Source organism: Podarcis raffonei, chromosome 16, assembly GCF_027172205.1.
Source record: "Podarcis raffonei isolate rPodRaf1 chromosome 16, rPodRaf1.pri, whole genome shotgun sequence".
NCBI lineage: Eukaryota > Metazoa > Chordata > Lepidosauria > Squamata > Lacertidae > Podarcis > Podarcis raffonei.
This window is the reverse complement of record NC_070617.1, coordinates 19310132-19336418: the sequence shown is the minus strand read 5'-3', so window position 1 is coordinate 19336418 and position 26287 is coordinate 19310132. Positions and strand designations below refer to the sequence as shown.

Sequence of the window (26287 nt, the reverse complement as noted above, 5' to 3'; positions counted from 1 at the left end):
ATGAGGAAACCAGGCAGGCTGGTAGGGGCTGGCTGAGGGCAGCGCCCCATCCACGCTAATGGATCAGACTCCATTGAAAGTTTCTCCCTTCTTCACAAATAGGAAAGGGGGGAGCCTTGCCAACCATTGCTACTGTCGTCATCATCATGATCATCATTTATTATTTATACCCCGCCCATCTAGCTGGGCTTTCCCAGTCACTCTGGGCAGCTCCCAGCAGAATATTAAAACCACGATAGAACATCAAACATTAAAAACTTCCCTAAACAGGGCTGCCTTCAGATGTCTTCTAAAAGTCAGATAGTTGGTTTACAGTAGTACCTCGGGTTACAAATGCTTCAGGTTACAGACGCTTCAGGTTACAGACTCCACTAACCCAAAAATAGTACCTCAGGTTAAGAACTTTGCTTCAGGATGAGAACAGAAATCACGCGGCACAGGCGCAGAGGCAGCAGGAGGCCCCATTAGCTAAAGTGGTACCTCAGGTTAAGAACAGTTTCAGGTTAAGAACGGACCTCCAGAACTAATTAAGTTCTTAACCCGAAGTACCACTGTATTTCCTTGACATCTGATGGGAGGGTGTTCCACAGGGCGGGCACCACCACCAAGAAGGCCCTCTGCCTGGTTCCCTGTAACCTCACTTCTCGCAGTGAGGGAACCGCCAGAAGGCCCTCGGAGCTGGACCTCAGTGTCTGGGCTGAACAGTGGCGGTGCAAATGCTCCTTCAGCTATACTGGGCCAAGGCCCTGAATCCCTTGGAGATGTCATGGAAGGAATGGTCCAATCCTTGGCAGCAATGGGAGGAGTTTGGGGAGTTGGCACTTGATGACCCCAGGGAAAGTCCCAGTGGGTTGTGGGGGGTGAAACTGGGGCCCCGGGAAGTATCAGAACCTGAAGGGGAGACAAAGAGTAAGAAGCTGGATCCAAGTAGGTTGACTGAGAAGAGTTCTGCTCCCATAATATCAGATACCTCCAATAAGATGGTAAGAACACAAGAAGAGCAATGGCCCATCTGTTACGGCATCCTGTTCTCACAGTGGCAGACCAGATGCCCCAAGGGGAAACCCACAATCAGGACCTGGGCGTGAGATCACTCTCCCTTCCTGTGGTTTCCAGCAACTGGTATTCAGAAGCATTACTGCCTCCAACTGTGGAGGGAGAACATAACAATCCTGGCTGGTAGCCTTCAATAGCCCTCTCCTCCACGAATTCATCTAATCCTCTTTTAAAGCCCTCCAAGTTCATGGCCACCACTGCCCCCTGCGGAAGAAAGTGTGTTGAACCGTTCCAGGTCCTCTGCAAACGCCATCTTGGCAGTCAAGATAACTCCACAATTAATTGGTTCGCCATGAGCTCATAGATGTTTCTCTTCGTTTGCTTTGATATAGGCTAATTGGCTCCCTTTGATGCTCTCCTTATCTGTGGGCTCGGGGTTGCTGGGCTCTGAGCCTAGAAGGGGGAACTATCTGTAAGATTTGGGTATCTGCCACCTGTGCCCTCCCCTGGACAGATGGGTAGTCCTAGCCAAACTGGTGTTTTCTTCTTTGTGTATAAAGAATGCATGGGTGTTTGCTTGGGTGTGGACAAGCTGTCTCCTTGCTGCGGTGTCTGACCCATGTCAGTAAAGACTAGGAGACCTGGCAGGCTGGTTTGCTGTAAGTCTACACCTTTCTTTAATCAAGCACTAGAACTGATCCCTCTGAGGTTTTTGGACATCCTTCTTTGGTATCCCTGTACCCAGCCAATCCCTTGAGCCCTCCTCTGGGCCTGTGAATCAGGACAGCAATTTCTCATAGATTAACTCTCCGCCGTGTGGAGCCCTTTCATTTATCTGCCCCAAATCTTCAGCGGCCCCTCCTCCCTCCTCCTGGCTTCTCCCCGCCCTGCCTAGAGGAGGAAGGGGCCTGGGCTTTGTTGGGGCCAGCAGCAACAGCGCTCGAGCGGCCGCCATTTTAAGCAGCCCCTCTCCCTCACCTCTGCTGTGGTTTAAATGCGATATGGCACTACAAACTCTCCAATGGGGGCTGTGCCTTATATATTTTTAGATAGAAGAAGAAGAAGAAGAAGAAGAAGAAGAAGAAGAAGAAGAAGAAGAAGAAGAAGAAGATAGATAGATAGATAGATGATAGATAGATAGATGATAGATAGATAGATAGATGATAGATAGATAGATAGATAGATAGATAGATAGATAGATAGATAGATGATAGATAGATATGGGGGCACAGGTGGCGCTGTGGTAGAAACCACTGAGCATCTTAGGAGTGACAATCAGAAGGTCGGAGGTTCAAATCCCTGCAATGGGGTGAGCTCCCATTGCTTTGTCCCAGCTCCTGCCAACATAGCAGTTCGCAAAGGATCCTGGGAAGTGTAGTTTGTCATGGATGCTGATAGTTGTTAGGATCAGGGGTGGTGGAAGGGGCGGTGGGGGTCATGCGCCCCGGGTGTCATCACTGAGAGGGGTGACATTCAGCACGCCACCCGCTCGCAACTCCCAATCCTACACCAAGCCGTCAGGGGAAGGGGCAGAGCTGCGCTGCCTTGCCGGCGACCTTCCCCCCTTCCCTGACCATTTCGACAGCGCAGGGGAGGTTTGAGAGTCGCAGGCGGGCAGCACGCCATTGCCCCCCCCCGCTCCCGGGCTGCTTCCTGGGGGGGATCCTCCCCCAAGCTGTCAAAGGGAAGAGGGAAGGGAGGAAGGCTGCTGGCAAAGCAGTGCGGCCTGCCATGGACTGCTCATTCCACCCCCCTGGGCGTTTTGCCCCCTGGGACGCTTGCCGCGGTGCCCCTCTGGGACAATCGCCTCACCCCCATGCCCCCCCGGGGGGGCTGGAGCAGCTAGCTCCATCTCTGGTTAGGGTGCCCCTGTTCTCCCCAGAGAATTACAGTTCCTGGAGTGGTTTAACAGTCAATGCCTCTTCCCAAGGAACTCTGGAAATTGTAGTTCTGGGAAGGGGATAGGGGTTTTGCCTAACAGCTCTCTGCACCCTGGGCAACTACAATTCCCAGGATTCTTTGCAGGAAGTCGTGACTGTTTCAAAGTGGGGTAATACTGCTTGAAAAGTATAGTGCAGATGGAGTCTCACCATAGGAGAGGAGGACGAAGCAGTTGCACCTTCGCCTTCATGGGAAAGGTGGGCTGGAGATGTGTAAATCGATCCATTTTGGTTTCTCTCAGTTTCTCCAGTTTAAGTGCAGTTTTCCACATCCGTTTGCATTATTGTTATTTTTTAAACAAAAAAAATTCCTCATGAAAATTTATCAGCATTTTAGTAGGAAAACTGCTCTTCAAAAAAAAAAAGTGCATATTAGGCAAAGTGTCATAGAAACAGTTTCACTAAAACGCCGAGGAATTTTCATGAGGAACTTTTAAAATAAATATACCGCAAGCTGCTGTGGGAATATGGGGAATTGAACTCAAGCTTAGGCTGGGGAGATGAGAAACTGAGGCTCCATACACATGCCGTACATTTAAAGTGCATGGCTCCCCCCCCCCCAAAGAACTGTAGTTTACCTCTCACATAGCTACAACTCCCAGCACCCAACAAACTATCATTCCCTGGATTCTATGATGAAAAGTAACATGCTTTTAAATGTACAGTATGTGTATAAACTCAGAGAAAATGAAATCAGTAGATTTGTCCAACCCTAAACCTAAATTAAGACACATTTTCTATTGCATTGTTATCTTCTTTCTATCCCTCTGTCATCCTTCACTGCATTTATTCTACAGCAGTAGCCACGGAGTGTAAGGTTCATCTTCCTAAACATAATAACCTATAAGCCCTGTTAGATCAAACCAAAACCCTACTTAGGAAGTCTTTCAGGTATTTGGGGTCCGAGTTATTTAGGTCTTTAAACACCAACGTCGTAGCCTCCACTATTTCTCTGATGAAAAAAGGGATGTCCTATTCAATAATAATAATAATGCTATTTATACACTGCCCACCTGACTGGGTTGCCCCAGTCACTCTGGGAGGCTTCCAACATGGATAAAAACATAACAAACCATTTTTGAAAACTTCCCTATATAGGACTCCCTTCAGATGACTTCTAAAGATTGTATAGTTACATATCTCCTTGGCTCGGGGGCCACATAACTCCATATCCTCCAATATTTATCTGATGAAAATAGGGATGTCCTACGTGGGTGGCACTGTGGGTTAAACCACAGAGCCTAGGACTTGCTGATCAGAAGGTCGGCGGTTCGAATCCCCGCAATGGGGTGAGGCGCTCCCGTTGCTCGGTCCCTGCTCCTGCCAACCTAGCAGTTCGAAAGCACGTCAAAGTGCAAGTCGATAAATAGGTAAACCTTCCCAGCGAGAAGGTAAACGGCGTTTCCGTGCACTGCTCTGGTTTGCCAGAAGTGGCTTAGTCATGCTGGCCACATGACCCGAAAGCTGTACGCCGGCTCCCTCGGCCAATAAAGCGAGATGAGCGCCGCAACCCCAGAGTCGGTCACGACTGGACCTAATGGTCAGGGGTCCCTTTACCTTTACCTTTACCAGACCCTCCAACATTTCTCTGATGAAAATAGGGATGCGCTAAGGAAACACAGGACGTTCTGGGATCAAATCATGAAAGTGGGACAGCTTCTGTAAAGCCAGGATTGCCTCTGGAAAATAGGGGCAACGTGAGCACCTTGAATTGTGCCCAGAAACAAACTGGCAACCAGCGCAGCTGTTAGTAAGCAGGGGTTACATGAGATCTACTGTAAATGGATTACCACCCAGTAATCCGGATGCTGTGTTTTGGACCAACTGAAGTATCCAAGAGCAGCCCCATGTAGCACGCATTACAGTCATCCAATCCAGAACTCAGCATGAAGCACGGAGGACAGTGGCCAAGTCACCTCTGTCCAAGAGGGGTCATAGCTGGTGAATCAGCCGGAAAAGTAAACAATTATTGGGTCACTGCCCCTTTACCTCCATTGCCTACAACTGCTGGAAAAACTAACATGTACTCATGCACCACCCCTGTTTCCGTGCTAGCCTGTGTGGATAGCAAGCCCCAGGCACAGGAGAGCCGGTGCGGTGTAGTGGTAACAGTGTCAGACTAAGACCCGGGAGGCCAGGGTTCGAATCCCCACTCGGTCATAAATCTCACTGGATGACCGTGGGGGCCAGCTGCAGCCTAACCTCCCTCACAGGGTTGTTGTGCAGAACTACTTGGCAACGAAATAAATGAGTAAACATGCCCTGCTGAGCTTCAGAGGACCACATTGTGTCAACTCGCTGAAGCAAGAGGTGGTAAGGATGGCATTAAACCTGGTCGCCAGGGAGAGGGACGACAGCTGCACCTCTCTCCCAGTGCCTAGCGCCAGCTAATCGACAGAGTTGCAACTGACGTCAGCCGAGGCTGGAAACTGCTCCCTCGGCCTGCCCTGCTGGGAGATTAAGATCTCGCTAAAACAAAGGAGAAACGCAGGTGGAGAGAAAAATAATAATAATAGTGATAAATTAAAGGCACGGAGCCAGCCGCTCGAGGTGGAGTACAATCGCCCGCCCGTCCCCCACCGGCAGGTCAACCAGCGATTCCGTCAGAGGAGGAGCAGAAATACAACCCACCTTGGAGAGCTCCCTTGGCAAAGGGAGGCTGCGCTTGAAAGTTTAATGAACGCATATTTCCAACATTAGGTGAGAGCCCGACTATAGTGACAGATGATCCCCAGGACTGTGCCAGGCTCCCAAAAGGACAGCTGGTTGTGTGTCGGAGGGCAGACAAAAGGGAGATGCTGTTTTAACAGGAGCAAGGTCTCTCTTTCGGAGGGAAGGAAGACGGTCAAACTTGTTTCGCCCAAGTACAGTGGTACCTCAGGTTACATACGCTTCAGGTTACAGACTCCGCTAACCCAGAAATAGTACCTTGGGTTAAGAACTTTGCTTCAGGATGAGAACAGAAATCGGGCTCCGGCAGCGCGGCGGCAGCAGGAGGCCCCACTAGCTAAAGTGGTGCTTCAGGTTAAGAACAGTTTCAGGTTAAGAACGGACCTCCGGAACGAATTAAGTACTTAACCCGAGGTACCACTGTAGTCAGAACCCTTCTTCTGGATCATAGGAAGCTGTCGAGTCAGAGCACAGGCCTATCTAAGCTAGTGCTGTCTACACTGACTGGCAGCAGCTCTCCAGGGTTTCAGAGAGGGTCGTCTGCCAATGCTAGCTGGAAATGCTAGAGATCAAACCTGGGACTTTCAGATCATAGAAGGGACTCTGAGGATCATCTAGTCCAACCGCCTGCAATGCAGGAATAGGCAGCTGTCCCACACGGGGATCAAACCTGCAAGCTTGGCATTATCAGCGCCACGCTCTAACCAACTGAGCTAGATGCTCTAACCACTGCACTGCAGCCCTTCCCTTACGGCACACAAACAGAGAAAGCTGCCTTGTATCGAGTCAGGCCCAAGGTCCATCTGGTTTAGTACCGTCTACACTGACTGGCGGGACGTGGGTGGAGCTGTGGGTTAAACCACAGAGCCTAGGGCTTGCTGATCAGAAGGTCGGCAGTTCGAATCCCTGCGACGGGGTGAGCTCCCGTTGCTCGGTCCCTGCTCCTGCCAACCTAGCAGTTTGAAAGCACCCCTAAGTGCAAGTAGATAAATAGGGGTCCAGCAGGAAGTAGGGCTCCAGCAGGAAGGTAAATGGTGTTTCTGTGCACTGCTCTGGTTCACCAGAAGCAGTTTAGTCATGCTGGCCACATGACCTGGAAGCTGGACACCAGCTCCCTCGGCCAATAAAGCGAGATGAGCGCCGCAACCCCAGCGTCGGTCACGACTGGACCTAATGGTCAGGGGTCCCTTTACCTTTACCTTACACTGACTGGCAGCAGCTCTACAGCGTTTCAGGCAGTCCCAGATGGAGGGGTTGAATCTGGGGACTTCTGCATGCAAAGCAAGCGCTAAGCATCTCGAATGAAAGCAAGGTGTTTTGTGTTCCAATGAACATAGCAACCTCCCCATTAATGCTGAGCTGGACAAACGTATTGGCAAGGCAGCTATGGCAATGGCTCACCTCTCCAAAAAGATATGGGGCAATGTGGTGCTAACGGCCTACACTGGCTCCCAGTACGTTTCCGAGCACAATTCAAAGTGTTGCTGCTTGACCTTTCAAGCCCTAAACGGCCACAGTCCAGTATACCTGAAGGAGCGTCTCCACCTCCATCGTTCTGCCTGGACACTGAGGTCCAGCGCCGAGGGCCTTCTGGCGGTTCCCTCGCTGCAAGAAGCCAAGTTTCAGGGAACCAGGCAGAGGGCCTTCTCAGTAGTGGCACCCACCCTGTGGAACGCCCTCCCACCAGATGTCAAAGAGAAAAATAACTACCAAACTTTTAGAAGACATCTGAAGGCAGCCCTGTTTAGGGAAGCTTTTAATGTTTAATAGGTTATTGTATTTTAGTGTTTTGTTGGAAGCCATCCAGAGTGGCTGGGGAAATCCAGCCAGATCTGCGGGGTATAAATAAATTATTATTATTATTATTATTATTATTATTATTATTATTATACCAAGATGAAGGTCTACCAGGCTTGTGTGTTGAGCCCGCTGCTATATGGAAATGAGTCATGGGCAACTTACACCCGCCAGGAACAACACCTTAACGCCTTCCACGAGCCTGCGTCATGGAGATTTGGGGCATCAAATGGCGAGACAGAATCTCAAACAAAGATGTGCTCTCCCAAGCCCAAATCCCCAGCCTGTTTGCACTCCTGTCTCAGCGACGTCTACACTGGCCTGGTCATGCTCAAAGGATGGAAAATGGCAGGATCCCCAAGGATGTGCTCTGCAGGGAGCTGGCTTCAGGCACTAGGCCTGTTGGCAGACCAACTCTGTGTTACAAAGATGTCTGAAAGCGTGACATGAAGGCGGGGGATATTAACTCTTCTGTATGGGAATCCCTTGCAGATAATCTGGAGACAGTCGGGTTTTGTATCCACAGTGGTGACAAGAGGAGGAATGACTACTGCGAGGAGAGCAGAAAGAAGATAAGCCATGGTGCACCTGTAGCAGCAAAACTGGATGCCTTCATCTGCCCCAGCTGCAACAAAACGTGTCTCTCCCTCTACAGCCACACCAGGGGCTGTAACTCTTTAATGGTTTGACTTTACCCCCAAAGGCACACTCTTCCATTGTCTACAGAGACAGACGGATGCCAGCAACATGTATATTTTAGGGCAGGCATCTCCAAACTCAGCCCTCCAAATGTTTTTTGGGGACTACATTTCCCATCATCCCTGACCACTGGTCCTGTTAGCTAGGGATGATGGGAGTTGTGGTCCCAAAACAGCTGGAGGGCCAAGTTTGGGGGTGCCTGTTTTAGGGAGTGGTTTGTCTGCCTCTCTGTCCGTCCATTCTCTGTAGACTCTGTAAACTCTCCAGATATCATTGCTAATATCAGCACAAGGGTTCCTGAAGTGGGGGTCTTCAGCAATATTTGGGCACCAGGCACCATTTTGAATCAAGATGGTGGACCAAAACATGACTTTGGTGTGACTTATCGGGGGGAGCAAACTATGGGGTCCAAACTACGCTAATTTGCGCACCTCCAACTATATTGTCAACCCCTTTGGTGGGTGGGTCTCTGCCAAATCTGTTGTGACAGGTCTAACCTGCATAATTTGGAGGGCTCCGAAAAATCACAGCCAACATTTGGCAGGATGGTTCCAACCTGCACCAACTTGGAAGCTCTTGAGATATCGTAGCCAGACACGGGATGAAGGTTCTCATAGTGGAGGCAGTAAAGGTAAAGGGACCCCTGACCATTAGGTCCAGTCGCGGATGACTCTGAGGTTGTGGCGCTAATCTTGCTTTATTGGCCGAGGGAGCCGACATACAGCTTCCGGGTCATGTGGCCAGCATGACTAAGCCACTTCTGGCTAACCAGAGTAGCACACAGAAACGCCATTTACCTTCCCGCCGGAGTGGTACCTATTTATCTACTTGCACTTTAACATGCTTTCGAACTGCTAGGTTGGCAGGAGCTGGGACCGAGCAACGGGAGCTCACCCCGTCACGGGGATTCAAACCGCCGACCTTCTGATCGGCAAGTCCTAGGCTCTGTGGTTTAACCCACAGCACCACCCGCATCCCAGTGGAGGCAGTAGCTTCTGTCTATGTTTGGACACTGGGTGCCATTTCTGATTCAACCCTAATTAAACTTTAGCTCACCTATGCACAAAAATAAAAATGGATTCAGGACTGGAGCAGGAGCTGCCCAGGTCAGTTCAGAGTGCAGGATTCGTGGGGTTGGGAGTGCATGCAGCCCTAAAACTCATAAATTACCCTTTCCATATAAAATTCACAATGTATTTTAGTTTTTTCAAATGTACAAGCAGCACCGGGCACTTCCTGCTAGTGTTGTATACTTATATTTATATTTTCAGACAAAACCCCTATGTGATTTTTGGCCTAATCTGCATCTCTAGCTTTCACCAGGTGCTGTCCCAGGTTCTGACATTACAACAAAGAACACAAGGGAGGAGGCAAACAAAAATGTTTTTTAATTAGTTTGGTTTTTTAAGGATATAGCAAAGGGGCCTGTCTGGTGTCAATATGCAAAGAGTTCCAAAGTAGATTTGTCATGATGGGGTGACACAGCACCTTAATTCTACAAATCTAAACTATTGCTAGGCGCTCATATCCCTGCCACAAAATGCTGGGAGACTGGAGGCTCTCTACAGCTAACCCACAGTTTTTCCACTGTTATCACTGAGGTCCGACCCTCAGTACCGGATCCCCTGTGGGCTTCAGTCATTACTAAAGAAGGTAATCTCTATTGCCCTACCTAACAGCTCTTTGCTGATTACGCTTGATAGTTATTTATTATAAAAGATAGTTAAGAAAAGGTAAAGGGACCCCTGACCATTAGGTCCAGTCATGGCCGACTCTGGGGTTGTGGTGCCCATCTCGCTTTATTGGCCGAGGGAGCCAGCGTACAGCTTCCAGGTCATGTGTCCAGCATGACTAAGCCACTTCTGGCGAACCAGAGCAGCGTATAGAAACACCGTTTACCTTCCCACTGGAGCGGTACCTATTTATCTACTTGCACTTTGACGTGCTTTCAAACTGCAAGGTTGGCAGGAGCAGGGACCGAGCAACGGGAGCTCACCCCGTCGTGGGGATTTGAACCGCCGACCTTCTGATTGGCAAGCCCAAGATGCTCAGTGGTTTAGACCACAGCACCACCGCACTGTTATATACCATTAATTCGTTTTTTAAAAAAATCTGAGCAGTTTACAGCAAGAATAAATAAAACTATGACAACACTGAGGAGCTGAACCTTTGCTGTCATCCTGTGGAACTCTCTGTCAGAGATTCAGCAGGTGCATTTTGTGCCAACTTTTAAACTCCTCACTCCTGCCTAAGCAGGAACTTTTTCTCAGTCCTATTTAAGCAACTGGATATTGTTTAACCTGAGACTTCCTGCATGCAGAGCTCTACCAGGGAAGCTATATATCCTCAAACTAAATGAGTTGTGGGCCAAAGAACATTTGTCATCCATTTGCAAAGCAAATGACATTCATTACGTTTGCAAGCTTTGCAATATTTGCATTTCTCACCGTAAATTGGAGAGGCACAGCCTCGTCTGTGTGTCGCTTTTGCTGGGCAGGTGGCACTAAGATCTGCATCTCTGTAGTTAGAATCTGGATCAGTGCAATATGCTGGGGACTTTCAGAGTTATCTCGGGCCTCAGACCTCAACTCCGTGCATGCAATCCCCCTCCTCTGCTATTAGAAAAGATCCTGTTCAATAGGGATGGGGAGAGATTTGATTCAGCTCCCAGCTAGAGGTGAAATCTACCTCATTTGCACATTCTGAAACAATCCACAAACCGAAACCCGGGCCTCCTTTGAACCTCGCCACTCCTCTGAATTTTGCAATGCAGTTTCCTAGCCAAGTAAGTTGTGCACAAAAAAAATATGTATATACTTCAGAGAAAGTGTGCCTGGAAAATGCATATGCTAGCAGAAATAACATACCAAAATGAATTATATTAGGGAACACTGCTTTGCAAAAATGTGTATCTTAAGCAAAAATGCACACATACATATGTACATGAGTAGACATCTGTAGTAAAATTTGGATTGATTTTCATGAAGACTTTTAAAAATAAATATAGCACAAAGTGATGTGGAAATATGAAGAGCTGAGCTTAAGAATGGGAGGAAACGAGACACAGAGGCTGTATTTAAAGCAAATATAAGGCACATGGTTTCACCCAAAGAGTCCTTAGGAACTGTAGTTTACCCCCACACAGAGAGAGCTATACTTTGCAGCACCAAACTACAGTTCCCATGATTCTTTGAGGGAAGTTGGTGTGCTTTAAATGTCTGGCGTGTATGAAACCTCAGAAAAACCAAAACAGACCAATTCATTGATCCCTAACCCAACTGAAGACAAATCTGTTGCAAGATGGTGTGCAAATGTGGGGAGCTGAATTTAAGTTTAGAAAAATGAGAAACTGAAATCAACAATTTGCCAATCCCTGCTGCTCAGCAATATATCCATTTCACATGCCCTCTCCCCCTTGTCTTAGGTCAGTGCTAGTGACCTCCTTCACCATGCTGCTGTCTCAGACAGGTATGGGACGGGAGGACGTCTAAAAAAAAAATTGCCTCCGGCAGATTCCAAAAAATAATAATAAACTGGAGCCATCTCTGGAAACGGGGATATGTTCAAACACCCACAGCACACAGGCAGCCAGCAGAGAAAATGAAAACAAAATGTCATCACCTCCAGTCGCTCAGTGTGGTGTGAACAAAATGCTATCACCCCCCCCAAAAAAAAACACACAATTCTGCCATGTGTCATCACCATATAAACCACAGGTGTGGCTATGGATTCAGTTAGCAGGCCGGATCCAGTACTCGGCCACATTGCCAGGTGGGCAGGGTCACCCGGCTGTCAATCTCCTGGCATGATATGATGCCAGGTGATACTTCAAAGAAAGAACTGGGAGAAGCTTAAGAGTGTCTCTTCCCCCACCCCCCAGTTCCTCCTAAACAGACCCAGCTGGTATGCGAAGCCACAGCTGCAAATAAAATAGTCGGAAGCACACTCTAAGGCAGGTACATGGAACATTTGGCCCTGCAGAGGTTGCTGAACTACAACTCCCATCAGCCCCAGCAAGCGTGGCCAATAGCCCAGGAGGTGGGAGTTGTAGTTCAGGAACATATGACAGGGCCAAAGGTTCCCCACACCAGATGTCCTTTTTTATTGTGCACTCATGTTGATTTCAGCTCACGGTGGAATCAGGGCAGTTTTATGAAATCCTACTTTCAACAGGTTATTTTTTGTGGGGGACACACTGCTTCATTTACAATCTGTGCATGTCCTGTTACTTAAAGTCAGTGGTGGGGCAGTGATTAGTGTGTTGGGCTAGGACCTGAGAGACCAAGGTCCGAGACCAAGGACCATGAAGCTCACTGGGGTGATATTGGACTAGTCGCCTACTTTCAGCCTATCCTACCTCACAGAGTTGATGTGAGGACCACACGTCACCTTCAGCTTGTAGAGGGCCTTCTTGGTGGCTGCTCCCAGACTTTGGAACTCCCTCCCTAGAAGAACTGGACTAGCTCCCACCTTCTTGTCTTTCCCCCGGCAGATGAAGGCCTTCTTATTCCAACCGGTTTTTGGAAACTGACTGCTTTTAATGAAAGGGTTTGCGCTGTGCTGTTTTTATGGTAATCGTCAGTATGTTTTTAGTAGATTTATATATGTTTGTTTGTGTTTTAATTATATTAATGTTTAGTTGTTTTTTAAATTATTTTTTTCTCCATGTTTTTAAGTATTATTATTTTATCTGTAAGTCACCTTGAGTTCCTGTCAGGGAAAAAGATGGGGTAGGATAATAATAATACAGTGGTACCTCGGGTTACATACGCTTCAGGTTACATATGCTTCAGGTTAAAGACTCCACTAACCCAGAAATATTACCTCGGGTTAAGAACTTTGCTTCAGGATGAGAACAGAAATTGTGCTCCGGCGGTGCGGCAGCAACAGGAGGCCCCATTAGCTAAAGTGGTGCTTCAGGTTAAGAACAGTTTCAGGTTAAGTACGGACCTCCGGAACGAATTAAGTACTCAACCCGAGGTACCACTGTAATAATAATAATAATAATAATAATAATAATAATAATAATAATAATATCTTTATTGTCATTGCCCCCTCTCAGGGACAACGAAATAATAATAATAATAATAATAATAATAATAATAATAATAATAATAATAATGGTGCTCTTCAGCATGGCAATAATGCGCTGGCATTGCTGAACAACTGGGAATGCAGAATGATGTGTGGACGGTCCAGTATAACTCCACTATGATTGCACTATTGACATGCTGCGGAATACATACTCCAAAACAAACAGACAAACAGAAAACTCCCATCCCAAAGCCATCCTGGGGCAGCCTCCCTCGCCCACGCCTACCTAAGCATCATCACTCAGTGCTTCAACACTGGAAATGGAAGGAATGGGAACACATTCTATAGCATCATTTGTACCAGGCGTCTAATTAAGAGATTCCTGCCGGTCCTTCTTATTAATTAGACAGCTCCATCAATCTGTGTGAAGCTTATAGCTTAAAGAACAGAAGTCTCAGCCCAGAGGATCTTGTAGCTTCAAAACTGACACAGAAGGGGTGAGGAAAGAGGGGAACGGAGGCAGTGGAGAACATGGCAACAGCAGTAGAGGCTGGCCCATTTGGGGAAATGGGGCAATGCTCTACCCAGCTCAGCCTGCCCTCAGCCAGCCCCCTTACTAACAACCAGTCCAGAGGGTGGTCCTGCCAGTCACCTTCCTCCTCCTCTTCCTTAGCCTCAGTGTTGCCCTTGTGGAACTCAAAGGAGGGTGGTGACAAGACTAGAATTCATTGACTCAACCTGTCATTGGTTCTGGCGCCACCTACTGTTGGGCTCCCTGCCTTCTGCCCTACCAGTTCCAGTGAGCAGCTGCCACATTGCTCAACGCTGTGGAGAGCCACAGCCAACCAGTACTGGGCTACGTGGGTTGAGGCAGGCTCCTATGTAGCCGCTGAAGAAGAGAGACCATAATTGCAACAAGGATAGAGAGAGCCTGGGTCCTTCGGTGAGCTATTGGCTTCCTGCCTTCTTACTTACAAGCAGTCCAATGGGTAGCCTTGCCTGTCACCTTCCTCCTCAGTGCCACCCTTATAATACTCAGCATGGGGGAGGATGGGGACCAAACTAGCATCAGCTGGCTTCGCCTGTCATCGGCGCCACCTGCTGTCAGGCTCCCTGCCTTGTGGCCCATCAGCTACTAGGATAGCTGATCTGAGTACAGACTTGAGGGGACCTGGAGAGGTCAAGGGTTGAACCTGCGAACTTCTTCATGCAAAGCAGTTGCTCTGCCACTGAGCTGCCATATGAACTGCCCCTTGCCCAGTTTTGAGGGTTTGTTTGTTTGTTTGTTTGTTTGTTTGTTTGTTTGTTTGTTTTAAACCATCATGGCCCATTAGCATCCCAGAAGGGAACTTTTACAAAATGTGGTGGTGTTTTTTGTTTGTTTCCCCCCCTTTCAGACACAAAAGACTAGTGCAGGTTCTGTGTCAGCAATTTCTGTGTACCAGTAACTAAACAAGCAGCAAGGGGAAGCTTTTTGCAAGGCTGGGTTGATGCTTTTCCTTGATAAGGCCAATGACATAACCTTATAATATCTCTTTTTTTCACTTCCAAAAAGTCAAGGCTGCTTAGCCCATCTGTTAAACCCAAACCTTCAGGTGGCCTTGCTAGATTATTATTTTTTTAAAAAAAAATGGAATGGAGGAAGCTTTCAGAACAACTAGCCTACGGCACTTTGGTAGTCGCTCCTGAGCATGTCTTGCTTATGGTGCTCTAAACACTGAGACATTTCTACACGTAATCTTCAACTGAGTCCTCGTGGCTTTTGGCAGAGGCTGGTTGAAGTCTAAAAGGTCCTCTGGTGGGATCCCTCCTCTGCCAATGTGCATTTCTTTCTAGATCACCGAAATGTGGAAATGGCACTTTTACAAATGAGATTCATTCTGCACTTGCAAGAAATCGGCCCTTTACTATGACAGTGTGTGCACTTTGGAACTCCCTGCTCATTGATTTCAGGCTCTTTCACTGTACTGCGTTTGGCACCTGCTGCAAAACTTATTTGTTCCAATAAGCCTGCCAAGCCATGTGATGTTTGCATGGGCAAGTCCATTGCTCTCTGGTAGAGCCTTGCATGCAGAAGGTCCCGTGTTCAATCCCCGACAAGAGCAAGAGCAAGTGGACCGATGGTTGTGTGACCACTCTCGTAAAGAACATAAAAAGAGCCTGCTGGACCAGCACAATGGCCTTTCTAGTCCAGCATCCTGTTCTCACAGCAGCCAACCAGATGCCTGTGGGAAACCAGCAAGCAGGATTCGAACGCAAGAGCCCTCTCCTCTCCTGTGGTTTCCAGCAAATGGATTCAGAAGCACTGACTGCTTCCATCCACGGAGGCACAGCAGAGCTGTCATAGCTAGTAGCTACCAGTAGCCTTGTCCAATCCTATTTTAACTCCATTCAACTTGGTGAACATCACTGCCTCCTGTGGGAGTGAGTTGTTATTATTATTATTATTATTATTATTATTATTATTAAATTTTATTTATACACCGCTCTCCCCAGCCAAGACCAGGCTCAGGGCAGCCAACACCAGCACAAAAACAATTGATTGAAACACAACTCAAAAACAAGACTAAAATGCAACATTAAAATGCAGCCTCATTTCAGCAAGAACTCAAATCAAAAACTTTTTGGGGGATGAAAACGTCAAGTCTTCACCAAGGCCAACTATCCGGACTGGTCCTACGTGGGCCAGAAAAAAGCCAGGAAAGTCCCCAAATAGCAGTTCCATCACGGAAGGAGAAAGGAGAAAGGAAGAGGGGAAGGGGATCAATTTGATTCCAAGCCAAAGGCCAGGCAGAACAACTCTGTCTTATAGGCCCTGCGGAAAGAAATCAGATCCAGGGCCCTGGTCTCATGAGACAGAGCGTTCCACCAGGCCGGAGCCAGTGTTGAAAAGGCCCTGGCTCTGGTTGAGGCTAATCTGACTCCCTTAGGGCCTGGGACCTCTAGAGTGTTACTATTTATGGACCTTAAGGTCCTCCGTGGGGCATACCGGGAGAGGCGGTCCCGTAGGTACGAGGGTCCTAGGCCGTGAGTTCCACAGTTTAATTAGGCACTGCATGAAGAAGGTCTTGGATGGCCTTCAAAGATGAGATAGGCCAGTTGCCTGACCCAACAGGACTCTTCTTTTGTTAGTGATGTACAGTGAACCTGATAATTATATGATCACATTTTTAACTATCATTCATGTTCATCCAAAACTTTCAACTCTGCTGTCACTTTGGGTGCTTCCTCAGCCATTCGTTTGGATCAGTGAGATGTGGGCACTTTTGCATGTGGCCCCTCAACAGGACAAGACTTGGGTCAACCTTCAGCAGGAAGCTTCTGACCTAAGCGTCCTTCTCTTCATCCAGACTGAATGGTCAGTCCAATAACCTCAACCACCAGCACTTCTCCCAGGTTTAAGGACTATGTCAAACATGACATTTTTCAGGCATACGCAAATGTACATGTGTGAATGCAACAGAGAAGTGTCTGCAAAGTTGTCTGTCTGGCAGCAAAGTCAATTCGAGAATCGCCTGCAGTTTTCCAGGCATCCACCAAAGACGTTTTAAGCACACATGTGAAAATGTAATGTGTGAACGCAACAAAGAAGTCGTCACAAATGCAGGTCAGACAGAAAAGTTAGTGAGAAGGACGGAATCACCTGCAGTTCTCCGCAAGCACGGAATTTGCTGCCGTGCAATGTGTAAAGCCAGCCCCAGGCAGAAGAGTTTTTCCAGTTCCCAACGCCCGTGATCCCTTTTTCCCGGGGATGCCAGACATCAAACTAGCCAAGTACATGTTCTACTGCTGAGCAACAGATCTGCAGACAAATGCCTGATCTAAAGGAAATAACTTTGCTAAACTTTAGCAAGTCAGGATCTGAGCAGTGCCTGGGACCTCCTACATATGTGTTTCTCAGTTCCATGGTAGACTGCGTCTGAAACTGGAGGTATCACTAAGCTGCCATAACCAAGAGCTGCTTGAGAAAAGAAAAGAATAAAAGCTATCAAGGCTATCGTCAAACCCCCAGTAGATGCTTCGTCCTTTACATGGCAGCCAGTCCTGACATGAACGTTCTGCTACAACAGGTAAGTTTAAAGTCAGGCCTGGGGACCTAATCCGGCCCATCTGCTGGTTTAATGTGGCCCCTGGGGCAGTTCACATGTTCACTTCATCAAATCTGGCCCTCCTTGGAAAAAGTTATTGTGCTACAAGAAACCTACAGCAGGGAGGGGAGGATACAAGCCACTAAATGAGCATTTGCCACAGGAGAACCCACAACTGGACAAGTGTTCAGGGATGCACGTTTTACTAATTTCTGGCAAACTGAACCACGATTTTACCCTTGTAGCTTTAAGGAAGGCCCACAGGTCAGGGGAGAAGAGACTTTTTCAGTCTGAGGGCCACAATCCTTCCTGTGCAACATTCCGGGGGCCACATGCTAATGATGGGCGGGTCCAGGGGCAGAAGTGGGTGGAGCAACAGAAGTCGATTCTACTTCTGTGCAGTAGGCTGATTTCTACAGGGCACTTTTCTCTCTCTCTCTCTCACACACACACACAACTCTCCTCCATTCCCATCCAGGCAATCAAGAGACATGATCAGGATTCAGGGACACATTCCAGCCAGCCCAAAACTCTTGTGGTGTGAAGCCTGGCTTGTGAATGGTGTGTCCTGGAAATAAGGGTGGAACTGGAGAAGGTTTCAGGGGCCAGACAGAAAGCCCTGGAGCAGCGCATTTGGCCTGTGGGCTGGAGGTTTCCCACTTGTGCCACAGTTGATAATGCCCCATTCTGCACAGCTCTTCAAGACGCAGAGTCCAGGAACTGCAAAGGGGACTTACAAGAACAGGTCAAACCAAGGCAGCAGGGCAGGTATCAGGGGTCAGGAACTACGTTCAAGGGGTGTGCCAAGGTACGGTGCTTACATAGCTCCACTTTTGACCCACAGGGGTCTGGGGGCCTGATTCCACCCCTCTTGCTTGCTCCTACAAGCTCTCCTCCACCAGCCCTCTTTAAGGACCCAATCAACAGCATGGTTTGCATGGATTGGGCCTAGAGGGGAATTATAGAATCATCCTAGTCCAACCCTCTCCCATGCAGGAATCTCAACATACAGTCTCCCATCCAGTTTGAAACCATACCAGATCCTGCTTAGCTTTGCAAATGTGCCAGCTGCACCACCATAAGGTTTGCATGGATCGGGCCTAGAGGGGAGAGAAAAGCAAGGGGACACCAACGAAAAGGGGACAAGTCCACTTGGGGAGAGGGCCCACCAATGACAGTATCCACCTGTCCAGCTGCTCCCCACTACACCAGTCTGAAAGAGCCTGCAGAACAGTGTGGTGCAGTGGTTAGAGAGTTGGACTAGGACCTGGATGACCAAGGTTCAAATCTCTGCTCATTGGCCATGAAGTTCACTGGGTGACCTTGGAGACCAGTCTCTACATCTCAGACTTGCCTACTTCACACAGCTGTTGTGGGAATTAAATAAGGAGGGGAAGAAACAGGCATGTCCTTGGAGGGAAAGGTGGGGTATGAATGCAACAAGGAAAATAGTAGTAATAATAACACACCCTCCATGCATCTAGACCTGAGACAGGTGGCAGACATGCTGCCAGCAGAGGCTGCAAAAGGCTGGGGTCCTGGGTCAAGGTGCACTAGTGCTTATGTAAACTTTGCAAAGCTGCTCAGAGAACAGGTAAGCAAAGCCAGGCACAGTTGCAAATGAATAAATTGGGGGGGGGGCAGGAAGAAACACAGGCCTTTGACAATTGGGTGACAATTCAGAAGATAAACTAAGGGGAAATGAGGCTACTCTCAGCGGCTACTACCAGCCACAATGGCCCTGACCTCCCTCTGCTGTCCAGGCATATCTGCCTCTGCATACTAGCTGCTGGGAACGGCAAGCAGGGAGAGTTGTGGACTTGCAGACTTCCCACAATAAGGCATCTCCGGCCAGCCACTGTGAGAACAGGGTGCTGGCCGAGATGGGCCCCCTTCGGCCTGACCCAATAGCCCCTGCTGATGCTCCCATGTCAAAGCGCCGCATGGCGCCTGTCTCATGCGTGCCGAACACGTGGATCTGGTTCTCTCTCCCTCCCCCCCCCCGCACCCCACATTTCAACCACGCGTGGCAAAAAGAGGCCCACCCCCCACCAAAGCCTCGCCTTCTGGGCTCCCAACAGGACTGGGCTGGGGTAGGGGGGACCCTTCCAATCAGCTGCTCCAGGAGGCACATTTAGGGTCTCTCTCTCTGGTGCCTCTCCCCACCTTCCTAAGAGTCCACAGAGACGGTTTTATTTTTAACTATCCCTGCAAAGGCAGCCACGACAAGAGGGAGGCTGTATCCACGGACGGCCTCCTTCTCGGGGGGGGGGGAGGGGGGAGAGGCAGAGGGATCTATCGTTCTGTGGCTGAGCAAGGAGAAAAGCAGGAAAGAAAATTGCCCTAATGAGGGCAAGGATGGGGGAGATCCCCTTCTCTTCCCTCCCCCCTACTAAAAAAGAAAGAAAGCCAGCGACACCTTTAGGCACCTGCAGGACGCGCAGCCTCCGTGGCGCGCGCTTTCTCTCTCCCTCTCTCTCGTACACACAAACACACTCACAGCTACGACCAGGAACCCCCCCCCCTTCCGCGTCTCCCCGCGCGCCCCTCGGTGGCAAAGCCTTCGAGGGCCCGGACTGGGGATGGACGGGGCGGAGGGGGGGACAAGAGAAGCGCCCCCTTCCCTCCTGAGCTCCCCCATCCCCGCGTCCGTCCGTCCATCCCTGGACGACCCCTCACTCTCAGCCCCCCACCCTCTTGCCAGCCAGCCTGCCTGCCTCTCCGGGCCGCGCCTCACCTCCAAGGTGCGGATCTCCTTCTGCGTGAGGTCGTTGGACGTGGCGCATTTGGTGCGCAGCCCCTCCAGGTTGGAGATGCTGATGTCGATCATGTTCTGGACGAGCTCGCACTGCTGCAGCGCTTTCTGCAGGCTCAGCGGCGGCGGAGGGGGCGGCGGGGGCGGCGGCGGAGGGGGGGGCAGCAGCAGCGGCGGCGGCGGGGGGTGGCCGGGGGCCGGCACGGCGGCCTCCTCCATGGCTTGCCCCTCGGCCGCCTCTTCCTCCTCCTCCTCCTCCTCCTGGATCAGGGGGATGCGGCCGCCGGCCCGATCCCCCCAAGCGGCGGCAGCGGCGGCGGCGGCGGCGCCGCGGCCGCCCCCTCCTCGCCGCCCCCACCGCGCCAGACCTTCCCCGGTGCCGCCTCGCCCGCGCGCTCGCTCGCTGCCTCGCTCGCGATCGCCCGCCCGCCCGGCTGTCAAGCCTCCTCCATGCGAGCCTGGGCGATCTCTCCGGCAGCGGCGGCGGCGGCGCCTCCTCCCGGGGAGGGGTCGGGGCGGGGCGCGCCGGAGCCCCGGGGGAGCCCCTCGGGGCGTTCACACGGCAGCTCCACGGGCGACGCGCGGTTTCCTTCGCCCGGCGCTCGCTGGCAGCCTGGATCGGGGTTGGGGGCTGCTCTTCGCCCGGCCCGCAGCGTTCGCTCCGCCCGGCTCCCGCATCCACACACGCGCGCACACACGCAGGCGTCCTGCCTTGTCAATCCGCGCGGCCGCGACACGCGAGGAACGGTTGCGGCGCACGCCTCGCTTGGACGGCCCCCCCAGCCCAGGAGACGCTTGTCCCCGAGACGGCTGGACTCCCGCGAGGAGGTAGAGGGGAGGAGGGGAGTTTTAAAATATATAAACCCTCCATACTCATTTTCCTACATCAGCATGGTTAGTCCTGACTGGAGTCATCAAGGGGTGGGGGGAGTTTCTCTGAACATGTGCAGAGGGCCGCAGTGTTTCAGTTACTTAGGTGTGTGTGTTTTTCCCCTGCACCTATAGCTCATATTTTATCTCCATGGAGCTCAAGGCGGCGCGTGTGATTCTTCCCCCCCACACACACACACTTTCATCCAACAACCCTGAGAGGCAGGTTAGGCCGAGAGAGGCCGTGACTGGCTCAAGGGCAGCCCGCGAGCTTCATGGTCGCGTGGGGATTTGAACCCTGGTCTCCCAGTCTGGCGCTCTAACCACTACACCACACTGTCACATTGGTTATTGTTTTGTAGGCGGGAGGGCGGTTTCTAAGGAGACGTGGACCAAAGGTCTGCCTTTGTGAAAGGAAGTTTTATCCGTTGATATGGATGGAAAAGCCAAGGTATCTCTGTATCTCTTTAAAAAAACAACAACAAAAACCCCAGGTGTTGGGGATTGAACCTGCAATTGGGGTTGTTTGCCTTCCCTTGTCCCACTTTTCCACCTGGCCAGTCCAGCTAGTTGGCACATCTGGGAAGAAATACAAAAGTGGAACCAACCACAGCTCAGGGGTAGAGCACAAACTTCATCTCTAGGAGGTCCTAGATCCAATTCCCCAGCATCTCCAGCAAAAGTTGGGAAAGATCATTATCTGAAACTCTGGGGAGCCGCTTCCCAATGGTGTAGACCTGGTGTGTAGAACCTTCGTGCCCTCCCCCCATTTCTCTCTTCTTATATTGGGTTGGCGGAGGTCTGTAGGATGTTGGAGCACCTGCTATGCACATAGACTGTCCCAGGTCCAATCCCCAGGCTCTCTGGGTTGTGCTGGGAGAGACACCTGACTTCAATCCTGAAAGCCGCTGCCATTCTATGCCTCCACAGCCAGAAGCATTCTGCCTCTGAATACCAGTCATTGGGGATTGCAGGTGAGGAAATATGAAACAATTTTGCAAAAATGGGTGACCAGAAATCAGGTCTTATCTTATAGATCTCCATTGGGATCATGTCTTCTCCTGGAGCTTTATTAGCTAGTTGGCTTGCGATTAGCCTCTTAATCTGATTGGGCGTGGCATCTGGCCATTCTGGCATTTCTAATAACTGAGTAAACTTGTGGGGGTGAGTCAGGACAGGGGCCATATATTCCTGTAAAATATGTCACCCAAACCTTTCCTTGGACAGATGCTTCTAACGAGTAGCCCAGCCCATTTGTACCTTGGGCAACCAGATACCAAAATTTCCGTGAGTCCTTTTGAAGTGCTGCGTCTCCCAATGCTTTCCACTGTTGTTCATAATATATTTGTTTCTTGCTTTTAAGTAATAATTTATAATTGTATCGTAATTGGGCTACCTCAGCTTGTAGAGCAAGATTGTGCTTATCCTGTTTTAACTTCAGTTTTCTAAGTTCCCTAGCTAGGCATTTTTTGCTATTCTGACATTCCTTATCAAACCAAGTCTGTCTTTTAAACTTTTTGTTTTTACAGGTGAGGGAATATGTGGTCAGCATCTGCTGAAAACAGAAGCAGCTGTGACTGGTACCCATTACGACTTTACAGAAGAAAGCAGGGAAGTCAACAGCAGGCAGATCCAGTGACTGGTGGAGCCAACTGATGCTAGTTTTGTCCCCTTCTTCCTCACTGCTGAGTTCTACAAGGGCAACATGGAGACTGAGGAGGAGGAGAAGCAAGCTGACAGGCAGGGCTGCCCGCCTGGACTGGCTGTAAGCAAGAAGGCAGGCAGGTAAGAGCTGGCTGAGGGCAGGCCGGGGTGGTGTCCCATGTGCTCAAATGGACCTGCCTCCGCTGCATTAGGGGGTTTTCAGCTGTAATGCATGGAAGTTCTCTCCCATTGGGAAAAGACATGTGAAAAAATGAAAAAAAATCTGGGACATGATTTATAACAAAATGAAAAAACTTTTTAAATACACTTTCCCAAAGAAACCAGAGGCTTTTTTGCTAGGGATAATAGGGGATGAATTAAGAAAAAAGGACCATAAATTATGTACGCCATGACCGCCGCTAAGATTCTAGTGGCTCAAAAATGGAAAACCCAGGAAATCCCAACTTTAATGGAGTGGCATACGAAAATGTTTGAATACATAGAATTGGCGAAAATGACCTATAAGATTCAGAACCAAAAAGTAACAAAGTTCGAAGAGGAGTGGAGTGGAGTAAATTTGTTGAGTACATACGGAATAATTGTAGAAGCTTAAACACTGTAGCAGGGTTAATATAAATCTTGTGACGTGGATAGAGTGTAAATAAGAATCTGTAAGAGAGGATGTTAATTGTGAAAGCCGATGTAGGGAGGGAAGTCCGGGTGCGATAATGCGCATGGTAAATAAGTAGACACAAAATTGTTCAATGTAAGAGTATATGCTTTATTTATTTTTGTTTTGGAAAATCAATAAAAAGCAATTAAAAGGGGGGGGGAGCATTTCCATGCAGAAAAGTGTTTCTAAATCATGCCTTTTTGATGCATGTGGGCATACTGGAACTCACAGGTGGGCAGAGTGCTGTTGCGCTCAGGTTCTGCTTGCGGGATTCCCCAGTGGGACATCTGGTTGGCTACTGTGAGAACAGGATGCTGAACTATATGGGCTATTAGCTTGATCCATCAGGGCTCTTCTTATGTTCTTACTTGGTACAAGGCATCTCTCTATGTTCTCTGTCTCAACATCACTTGCTTTAAAAGGGCAATGCTACTTTGGGGAAGGGCCGTAGCTCAGCGGGAGAGCATCTGCTTTGCATGCGCAAGTTCCCAGGTCCAATCCTCAAGAAGCATCTCCAGGTGGGACTAGGAAAGAACCCTGCCTGACAGCTTGGAAAGCCACTGCCAGCCAGTGCAGGCAATATTGTGGTAGATGGACCGATGGTCTGACTCAGTAGAATGCAGCTTGCAATGAAAGCCCTACTTGGGGATGCCAGGGATCAAAACTGGACATTCTGCATTGCATTCAAAGCAGGTGATCTCTGGCTGAGCTTTGCCAGTCCTTGGCATTTGGATGTCTTAGGCAAAACAATGAAGTGCCAAGGTGCACAGTGCCAAGGACAGCCAGCTTGTTCTGGCACCGAAGGCAGAAGATCCCACACACGCATCTGTTCCTGGAAGCGAAAAAGCCACCAACAATAAATGAAATAACTAATAATTTGCTGCCTCCTCATGACATCCAACATCAGCTGCCTGAGTGGATTGCCTCACCCTGCTTAATGGTAGGATGGCATAAGCTGCATGTGATTTATGGGAGAGGCTGTAGCTCAGGTGGTTAAGCACCTGCTTTGCATGCAGAATGTCTCAGGCGTTCTGCCATCTCCAGGTACTGAAAAGAGGGAAGTCCATCTGAAACCCAGAAAATGTAGTGACCTAGTGACTCAGTGGAGGTGGTTTCCATTGCACCAAATGGAGCACCATTCCACCAACTTCATCCTGCCCTCACCCAGCCCTCATATGCCTGCCTTCTTGCTTGCAAGTTGTCAAGGAGGTGTGTCTGCATCTCCTTAGTATCAGCATTGCCGTATGCTATGGTGGAATCTACACACACATGAAAAAAGGCTGTGAAAATGCTCTTCTCATATATATATATATATATATATATATATATATATATATATATATATACACACACACACACCGTATTTTTTGCACCATAACACTCACTTTTTTCCTCCTAAAAAGTAAGGGGAAATGTCTGTGCGTGTTATGGAGGGAATGCCTACGGGTGGCATGCCTACGGATTTTCCTCCTCTAAAAATTACGTGCGTGTTATGGTCGGGTGCGTGTTATAGAGCGAAAAATACGATATATATATATATATATATATATATATATATATATATATATAGTTTTGAAAAATACATCAAATTTGGCATAGCTCACTGTCACCATCTGTGTCACATTTGTACATTGCACTTTACAACACATTTAAAACGTTTTATTTGCAGCTGTACAGCTGAGTCCTAGAACACAGCAGTGAGCGGGAGGGCGGGAACAAACCCAGAACGAGTTGGCTCTGCCTCCTTCTTGAGTGAGCTCCATCATTTAACTCTGCACAGCAGGAAGAAGTGCTTCCGGTTTTCTGACCTAGTCTTCCAGCATTCACTTTAATTGGGATGTCCATGAGTTCTAGTGTTATGAGTGATGGAGGAAAAGTTTCCTCCATCCACTTTCTCCATGCCATGCATCGCCCTTTTTCTAAACTAAAAAGTCCCAAATGCTGCAACCTTTCCTGGAGTTGCTCCATCCCCTTGATCCTTTGGATTGCTCTTTCCCGAACCTTGTCCAGCTCTAAAAAAAGTTTTTGATGTATGGAAACCTCCCCACTCCTGCTACAGACAATACCGAGCAAGATGGACCAATGGCCTGATCCTGTAGAAACCAGCTTTGCAGAATGTATGCTTTCAGATGCACAGATCTTCAGACTATTTGGCAAAGGTCTTCCTGGCCAAACAATATAGTGTCCAGGAAGATTTTAAGCCCCAACACTTCTGGTAGAAGCTAACTGCAAATTATTGCCTAGACTCTCAGAGTGTGGGGTCTGCCCTCCTCAGTTCCTCCCTCCCCCCACTCCCAATTAACCTCCGTCTCCAGGACTCAGTAGTGGGAGGGAGCACAAAGGGAGAATCACCAGGGCCCGCCACTGTGACATCACCAGGGACTACCCCTAGCTCTCAGCTTTGGGCTCTGTACTTGTCAGGCCTGGGATGCTCCTGACCTGGGGTCCTTAGATATAACTGAATGCGGGATCAAACTGTCCAGGTACAATACACACTTTTTTTTCCTTAGTTTAACCCCAATGAACCCATTGATCTGATTGTGATTATATGTGCATGAGAAAGCTGCACAATAATACTGTGGGTGGAGGGAATCTGATGCAGACCAATAAAAGCAGTCCACTTTGCTTCTGCACTTTGGAGATCATTTTGATCTGCAAAAATCAGCATTTTGATCTGCAGAAATTCATGCACAGATATAAGTGTTATCACTTGCTGAGCAAAGCACTTCCCAAGCGGGCTTCACTTAAAGACACCAAACCTATGTGGGACTGCAGACTTCTGCCTCCAAAGTCCTGCATCACTGCATATCAAAGAAGGTTTTGTCGTTGCCCCCCCTCCCCCGCCCGCAAATTAGGTAGCAAGCAAAACAGGCCACTTGCAGCCAAGAAAGGTGATACTCTTGCCCTCACCCTGACACATCTCTTATCTATGGCAGGGCTGGGGAGCCCTGAAACCACCTGGTACATTTAAGAGAGCTGCTAGCATGTCTTGTTCCCTCGTGGCACATTTCTCATCAGCAGAGAAACTTAGGTCATAAGGAAAGAATCATAACATGCCGGAGTCAAACTGTCAAGCTATGTTTGCGGAAAGCCCTAAAGAAATTACTGTGTTATATGACAA

General features: G+C 49.1%; 1 protein-coding gene across 1 annotated transcript in view; it reads right to left on the bottom strand.

Moving 5' to 3' along the window:
* Positions 1 to 20116, bottom strand: part of KSR2 (kinase suppressor of ras 2) — a 190982-nt gene extending 170866 nt beyond the window's left edge. The window contains exon 1 of the mRNA XM_053368015.1: positions 19962 to 20116. Within this exon, the coding sequence (XP_053223990.1) occupies positions 19962 to 20054 (93 nt within the window). The 5' untranslated portion in view covers positions 20055 to 20116. The remainder of the gene's footprint in view (positions 1 to 19961) is intronic.
* Positions 20117 to 26287: the final 6171 nt, after the last annotated feature.